This window comes from Cydia fagiglandana, chromosome 23 (genome assembly GCF_963556715.1).
Source record: "Cydia fagiglandana chromosome 23, ilCydFagi1.1, whole genome shotgun sequence".
In the NCBI taxonomy this organism is placed as follows: Eukaryota; Metazoa; Arthropoda; class Insecta; order Lepidoptera; family Tortricidae; genus Cydia; species Cydia fagiglandana.
The window spans coordinates 10,637,851-10,646,129 of record NC_085954.1 but is presented as its reverse complement, the minus strand read 5'-3'; the positions used below and the strand labels follow the sequence as shown (position 1 = coordinate 10,646,129).

The 8,279-nt window shown below is 41.6% G+C and overlaps 1 protein-coding gene across 1 annotated transcript; it reads right to left on the bottom strand.

Moving 5' to 3' along the window:
- Positions 1 to 208: 208 nt before the first annotated feature.
- Positions 209 to 8,017, bottom strand: LOC134675980 (uncharacterized). The gene is made up of 7 exons (XM_063534294.1): positions 7,936 to 8,017; positions 6,890 to 6,953; positions 5,520 to 5,552; positions 2,552 to 2,656; positions 1,779 to 2,111; positions 1,347 to 1,553; positions 209 to 480 (listed from the first exon to the last, which is right to left on the bottom strand). The coding sequence occupies exons 1-7, from the start codon at positions 7,966 to 7,968 to the stop codon at positions 263 to 265; spliced, it is 993 nt and encodes a 330-aa protein (XP_063390364.1). The 5' UTR covers positions 7,969 to 8,017; the 3' UTR covers positions 209 to 262.
- Positions 8,018 to 8,279: the final 262 nt, after the last annotated feature.

Below are 8,279 nucleotides of genomic sequence, written 5' to 3'. Positions count from 1 at the left end.
TGGAAATTTCTGAAAGACCTGATTTTTTTTCAGGGTTTTTGCGGTAGTACCTTTATATTTAGAGGGTATGAGTTGTTAATTTTGAAACTAGCAATACTTTGTTTTACCTTTCATAACTTATTCAGAGCTAAGCCATTGTTTATCAGTCCAAAGCCTCCTAACCTTATATTGTATAATTAGGGTGGTTACAATTAAAACGACCTTAGACGGTCACAAACCAATTTAATTGCACATTTCGCGTACAAATTTAGCCTTTCGTATATTACGCTTTAGTACTTTTGCTCTCTGTCGCGTCACCATTAAACACTTCTCCTTCCTGCGTAATTGTTATCCCTTCTATGACGTCACTAGCGACGGTGACGTCGTCGGTGTCCGCATAGAAACATTCCTTCGGGCAAGACATCACGCTCGGAAGGACGCAGGAACAAGTACATTGTTGAGCATGCACGGTTATCCCTGGCTTACAGTCAGTCGCGTATTCTGTCAAGTAGAATAATATATTACATTAAAAGGTCGAATCGTTAGTCACTACATAGGTATGAATAGGCCGACCACGCAGATGAATTTTCCATTCACTGCATACTATCACATTAGTTTACTGTATAATAAGCTATCGCTAGTACACTTTAAACAATATTAACAAAGGGTCTAGCAGGCTAAGGAAGGAGAAGTGGCCCCTGTGACGAATATCGGATTTTTATAATGTCATTTGTTGGCTATCTTATAATATAGAAACACCTTAACTATTTGCAGTTTATGTGTTTTTTTTTCCTTAGGTGTACCTTTACAGATACTTGTTGAAAAGAGCTGTCAAAAATTCTCTGACATTTTAACCATTATTTTTTCAGGGAATTAAATATTTTAAAAAATCTGAGTTATACTCCTACTCATTCTTTGTAGCTTTGATTTGGTTTGATTGCTCTACCTTATATAGTTCAGGAGAAAAACGACTTTGAAAAATGTGTCCATAAAATGACGTTTTTGACATTATCTCGGTGACGGTTCAAGATAGGGGGCTGAATGTTAAGGTGTTTCTATATTATAAGATAGCCAACAAATGACATTATAAAAATCCGATATTCGTCACAGGGGCCACTACTCCTTCTTTAGCCTGCTAGACCCAAATGTCTTTGATATTAATGAGCAAAAAATAAAGGAATTAATAACGAAGCTTGACTATCAAGACGGCGATCGAACAGAAAGTCCTTATCAAACACGACAAATACTGTCGGGTAGGGATATACCTACCTACATTTTACGAAGTATTTTTCAAAAATATTTTATAACTAACCGAATTTTGTTTCACCGAATATTTCGAAAATTTTAACTTTGGAAATGCAATTTACCGCGCAAGATCAGACTGATCGTGCTATCAGAGTTGTGCAACAATTTTTCATGGTCCTCCCCGACTTCTAAACCATTGTCCGAGCACAAGACACTGGAGCATAGCAACACTCCTTCACCGTTACACGTACATATTTGGCAGTTGGGGTTGCCAATTTCATCCATTTTCAACGTAACGTGCTCGTTGCCTTCACATCTTAGAGCCTGTTCTGAAAATGTCAAATGGACATTATGTTTACAGTATTATTATAAAAGTATTTCATATTTATATGTTATAACGGTGAATGTTATGTATATGTATATATAAGTCGCCTTACAATATAGTTTTGTAAAACGTGGCTGTGTTTACTTTTAAGATAACATGTTATTAGGTGTGAATATTAGCTTACACTCATTAAGGGAAACCTAACATTTCAATGGGCTAGTATAGTTACTTTTGCGTTTTTCATAATACGCTTTGTTTCGTATTTTGTCATCTTCTGCGTTATCTGGTACTGCTGTAGTGATTTCATAGTCTGGTTCATCAGATTGGGCTGTGTTATAATAGTCGGGTTCTGTCACTGGTTCCCCTGTATAATAGTCGGGTTCTGTCACTCGTTCCCCTGTATAATAGTCGGGTTCTGTCACTGGTTCCCCTGTATAATAGTCGGGTTCTGTAACTGGTTCCTCTGTGTTATAGTCTGGTACGTATGAAGTTTCTTCTGGATTATAATCTGGTTCTATTGTATATTCTTCTGTGGTATAATAATCTGGTTCAGCTGTGCGATCTGTAATAAAATGTATGTGTGATAATTAATTTCTACTTGCGGTTGCATTATCTTGTTTTAATTTAACTGGTTATGGTTTTTTCTTTCTTTTTTTCTAACTTTCTTTCTTTCTTTCTAAATTAGACATTGGTACAGATCTTAGTTAACTAAACTACGGCGTTGAAGCAGAATAGTTATTGTGATTCATTTAATTATTATGACTAAGTATAGAACCGGCACAAAGAACCTGCAGTATTTTGCGCCATGAGTTTTTATTTTGACAATAAACCATAAAAGCGGACCGTGAATCGCGCGATCTAAACGCGTAGGCGCCATGAATTTTACGGCGCTTACGAGGTTTTGTTTGTACGGTAGGCAGGTTTCGCGTGCGACAATTTCATTGTTTGGCATGGCTTCTCCATAGTAACAATAACTCAATGTTGTGATTACAGAAATATTACCGTCTTGTTTAGTATCATCTGGTCCGGCAGTGTGGTCGTAATCTGGTTGTGTGACCACTTCATGAGGGCGACGTGTAGTGCTCCTCCTAAAGAATTCTCTAGCCGCTGTGGAAATAATTTTGTAATAATCAGAAACGTCTGCGAACTGCGTCTATTAAGCTTATCATAAATGTGGAAAAATTTACGGTCTTGGGGATGACTTGCACTCATAATCATTGGACCACTAGCCCAATGCCCCACCATCTGAGCTACCAAGACCTCACCCAAGGACAGCAATTATTTCCATCATATACCTAGTTACCTCTGCCGACACCATTGTCACCGTATATGTTTTAGCGCGACTTGCACTATTCCTCTAACCCAAGTTTAACGGTTAAATCTGGAGTTACCATGGTTACTAGTACAATATTACACTGGGTTAACGATTTAACCGCTTAACTCCAGGGTAGTGGTATGGTGGAAGTGGCCTTTAATTAAATATTTAAACAAACGAAACGAAACGGTAATCTCTCTTTATTACTGATTTCCATATTAGTGTGACAGAGACATGAGTGTTTCGTTCGCAACGGTGCAAACAATTTGCATGTTGGCTAGGCACCCAGGTCCTATATTATTAGTGTAGTGTCACTTCAAAGTAGAAATATTATACAACATTAGTTACTTAGTCAATCATAACCCTCCTTTTGCGTTGCCGTAGTCGGGTAAAAATATACATTTATTCTCATAAAGACAAGCACACATAGATGTTGTATAAAAACTTATAAACTAAAATTATACTAAATGAATAAAAATAAAACCTAAACTACAATAAAAAATCGCCCCTCGGCAAGGTACCGTAGACGCTGGCAGCATTACCCCGCTGAATTGCAATGCTTATGCGTTGTGCGAGGAAGCTGCCAGCTCTACGGTCCCCAGTTACATCCACCAGCCTCTTTGTTAATGCGCCGAAAAATTTCAGTGCACCGGGACCCCAAGGGCCGAGTGTTTCTACACCAAAAGGAGTAAAACTGTATTCTTGCCCGATGCAGCTGTACTTATGCCTTTTGTTTCGCTCAGCCGCATCTGCAGCTGCACCAGGTGAGACGGAGGTGCCATGAAGATGGGACGGGGCCAGTGTATCGACGCATGTAGCGTCCCACACCAACACCCGCCCCATCTCCCATGGAATCAGCGTCATGCCATCCGGCCTCTTACCATCGTCCCTGAGGACGCCGGATGGCTCCAGCAAAGCCGGCACGTTAGCGCTGGCGAGCGCGCGTCGCAAGATGTCGTTGAGGGACGAGTGCCTAGAAAAACGCCCAGCACTTTTTTGGCACGAGAGTCCGTGGTAGCCGCGAACGTCGACATCAGCACCACAAGGGCACCGATGAGGGGCGCAAACGCGGACACCCAGCCGCAAACAGGTTGCCACGCGCATCGTGTTGGGTTCCAAAAAGGTACCGGTGTGCACCGAAGGAAAAGCGTGCAACCAGGCCCCGGCCTCTTTGGTCCCCACCGCCAAGAGTCTGGCACGTTCTGAACCAGTGCTGCGGCTAAGAAGGTCGTCGTATAGAATTTTAGACTGAACGTCATCCCAGGCCCTCTGTGATTCCCGATTCTCGGGGAAATCTTTGCCTGGGCAGGCAATAGACCAGGCGTTCATGGCATCCGCCAAGCCCACAGCCTCATAGTTTGATGGGAAAGCCCGTAGTATCTTACCTATGAGAGCTGCGGTGCTATAAACAGAAGACAAAAACGCCGGTGCGGAGACGCATGAAATCTGGCGTACCCCTAGCCCACCGTATCGAATTGGGAGAGACGCTTGGGTCCACGATTCCTCGGCCAGCTGTATGTTGAGAACCGATTCCAAATTTGCTTTAATCATGTTATCAACTAGTGTTAATAGACTTTGGAATTTTGCGAAAGGACAGCAGCGGAGCACGTATGCCAATTTGGGTACAAAGAGACAGAACCTCATGATGGTGATTGCGAAATGTGGGCTAATTTCAAGAAGATGACTCTCATACCTTTGAAATTTAAGGATGGTATCCGAAATGAATCCCTGAAAAGACTCTTCAAAAATTGGGGACCCCAGTAGGTAAAGCGAGCTTCTGTCAACTACCTTGATGCCTGGCATCATGCTGTCGAACTTTTGTTTCACATCTTCCGAACGTAAGATTCATTCCGAGTAAAAAGTTCGCACTCACATTGAAAAGCTGAAACGCTGCCAAAGAGCCATGGAGAGAAGCTTGACAGGCATAAGAAAACAGGACAGAGTGAGATGCAGCATAATAAGGGAGAAAACCAAAGTTGTAGACATAATAGCCCGGATTGACCAACAAAAGTGGAGATGGGCAGGCCACATGTTACGCGATCCACAAGAGAAATGGAGCAAAACGGATTGGTACCCCAGGGACGGCAAGAGAAGTAGAGGTCACCAACAGACAAGATGGGAAGACGACCTAAAACTCACGGTTGAACATCACTGGAGAAGAGTTGCACGTGACAGGTCACAATGGAAAATGTTAGAGGAGGCCTATGCCAAGAGGCAAACTGAGCTTCGCGACATACTATAACAAACAAGAACATGTCTAGTACTCACACAAAAGAGAAGTTCAGAATAACAAGGCTTATCATTATCATCATCATCATCATCAAAAAGTTCGCACTTAGCAAAGTTAAGATCTAGTCCAATGGAATGAAACTTAGATACTACGTCCGACAGATCCGAGAGCACGGTCTCCAAGTCACCCCCTAAGGTTCCGTCGTCCAAATACCATACATTGAAATTAGATTTTAGATTTTGGATTATGCGATTAACGGCTAAACTAAAAATGGTTCGCCTTGTTGGCAACCGACCTCTGAGGATAAAACTTTTTCATGGTAAAGCAGTTTTGTAGGAGCTGCATAACAAAGGAGAAGGTAGTTGTAAATTTCCGGGACATTATTCTTAACCTAGTCAAAAATAGTATAAATAATTTAAATTTACGGTCATTGTCGTATTCTGTATTATCCCTGAAATCTGAAAATAAATGTTAATACTTAATTATTAACTTGTGTACTATTGACCTAATGATATGTTATGTGAAATGCTATTTATACCTAAATTTAATGACCGAGTTAGCTAAGGTCTCCGTTTCAGTTTGGCCAAAAATGCTTTCGTGTGTCCAGATGTTCGCCTCTGAATACATTATAGCTCTCGAGCAGATTCGATATTTAGAATTTTCCCATCGATTATTTTTTGGAGAATTGTTCAAATTGGCGGAAACATAAAGGTCTTAAGCACCAGTGTCTATGGCTAAAACTATTGTGAGTTTGTTGTAATAATGACTCAAGTATTTTTATGTACATCTTTTACGCATGTTGCGAGGTCTACAACCTCACTGAGTTAGGCCACAGAATAAATAATAGTACTAGGTATAGAAGACTCACTCTCTAACAAAACGCGTCTGTTACGATCAGCACAGATATGGCCGCTAGGTGGCGACAGCGCCACGCGCCGCTTATGACTTTCCCCAAAATTGGTGTGGAAGGGATGTACTTTTAGCTACCTGTAGCAAAGCGACGAAATCGCGGAGTGAGCCTCTTCTGGTTAGGCTAAGTATTGTTACAAAAAAAATAATGAAAAACCGGGCAAGTGCGAGTCGGCCTCGCGCACGAAGGGTTCCGTCCTCCTTGCGTCGTTATCCTCAGTAATGAGGGTCGTGACCTCCCTTCAGAATCACCTTCTCTTTCACAATTCCTCTCCATCTGGTTCTGTCCTTGGCGGTATGGAGAGCCCTGTGGACTGTGGAGTCAAGAGCGGTGCGGGTCTGGTCGGACCAACGTATTGGACTGCGTCCACGCCCAGGCCTTTTCCCATCCACTTTGCCTGTCACAAAAAGCTTTTCGAGGCTGTCACCGTCTTTCCTTGCTATATGTCCGAAGTACTCAAGGACTCTGCGTAGACATTCAGATGACAGCCGCGACGAGATCTTGAGTTCTCTCAGTATGGAGAAGGGTTCCGTACCATAATGCAAAAAAAAAAAACAAAAAAAAAGCAAAAAAAAACGGTCACCCATCCAAGTACTGACCACTCCCGACGTTGCTTAACTTTGGTCAAAAATCACGTTTGTTGTATGGGAGCCCCATTTAAATCTTTATTTTATTCTGTTTTTAGTATTTGTTGTTATAGCGGCAACAGAAATACATCATCTGTGACAATTTCAACTGTCTATCACGGTTCGTGAGATACAGCCTGGTGACAGACAGACGGACAGACGGACGGACAGCGAAGTCTTAGTAATAGGGTCCCGTTTTACCCTTTGGGTACGGAACCCTAAAAATTGATAAACAGGAATAACCCGCGTTTATACGAACCTTTGTCCCAAAACCAATCATAATTGGCCCTTTTAAAAAAGGGCAAGGCGCCAAGTAATAAAAACTGAAATAAAATATTAACAATCATCATCCATTCATCTTCCTTGTGTTCTCCCGGCTTTTTGCCAAGGCTCATGGGCGCCCGGGGCTGACCCCAGACTCCCATGAGCCTTGCTTGGCAACTGATCCCGAAAATTGGCCAAGGTATTAGTTTTTACTAAAGCTACTGCCATCTCTGACCTTCCAATCCAGAAGTTAAACTAGACCTTATTATTATGGCTTATTGCTTATTGGGATTAGTCTGGTTTCCTCACGATGTTTTCCTTCACCGAAAAGCGGCTAGTACCTAAATATCAAATGATATTTCGTACAAAAGTTCCTAAAAATTAATTGAAAATCAAAGTATAATTACGTACCTACTTATCATGAATCATGATATTTCCTATTAATCACTTGCTTTTCGGTGAAGGAACTCATCGTGAGGAAACCTGCATACATTCGCGAAGAAATGCAAAGGTGTAGGTATACGGAGTCCCCAACCCGCATTGGGCCAGCGTGCAGTGTGGGTATTACCATACCGCGTGCCCTCTCACACTTGTGAGTTGGCCTGCGCCCAGCAGTAGTTTCAGAAATAAAGCCCCCCTCTTTATTTCTGAAACTACTGGGTCTAAAATTTGGTAATTTATTGGATATTTAATTCTCTTAAATAACTTCTAAACTATTTATTTTAAAATTACAAAAAAAATTGAGATTCCCAAATAATAAAATATGACATGTGTACCAAATTTCAACTTAATTGGTTCAGTACTTCTGGCGAAAATGGGCCGTGGCAGACGGACAGTCAGACAGACGCACGAGTGATCCTATAAGGGTTCCGTTTGTCCTTTTAAGGTACGGAACCCTAAAAATAACTCGCATGTAAGGGTGCAGCTTAGAAATTAGGTTTTGAATCTCTTAACTTTACGATATGCCTAGGGGAACGACGCGAACTACTTTAGCATAGGTAATACCTAGGTACAATGAAATGAAAAAAACAAATTACTTACTCGCGAGATAATTAAGAGGATTATAGATTTCATCTTTACGGCCGTCAAAATGCGCACAATCCACTTTATGACCAGTCTGATATAATCGTGTATTGAGCGAATGAAATCGATTTCAAAGTTATTATTTGGCCAGATAATTCGTTTTCAATGTTTTTAACTGCCAGGTGGATCTGAAGACATGGACGCGACTTGCGGCGTGACCGGTGATCTTGAACTCGGTCTTCCAGGTCTCTCGGTCTCAGGAGAGAGGCATCTGGTAGAACAGCCATGACAGCTTGGACGTTGTTAGGGAAGCGCGAACCAAATCGTTAGTAAAAGTTCTCCAGATAGGTAGTGTAGGTCCT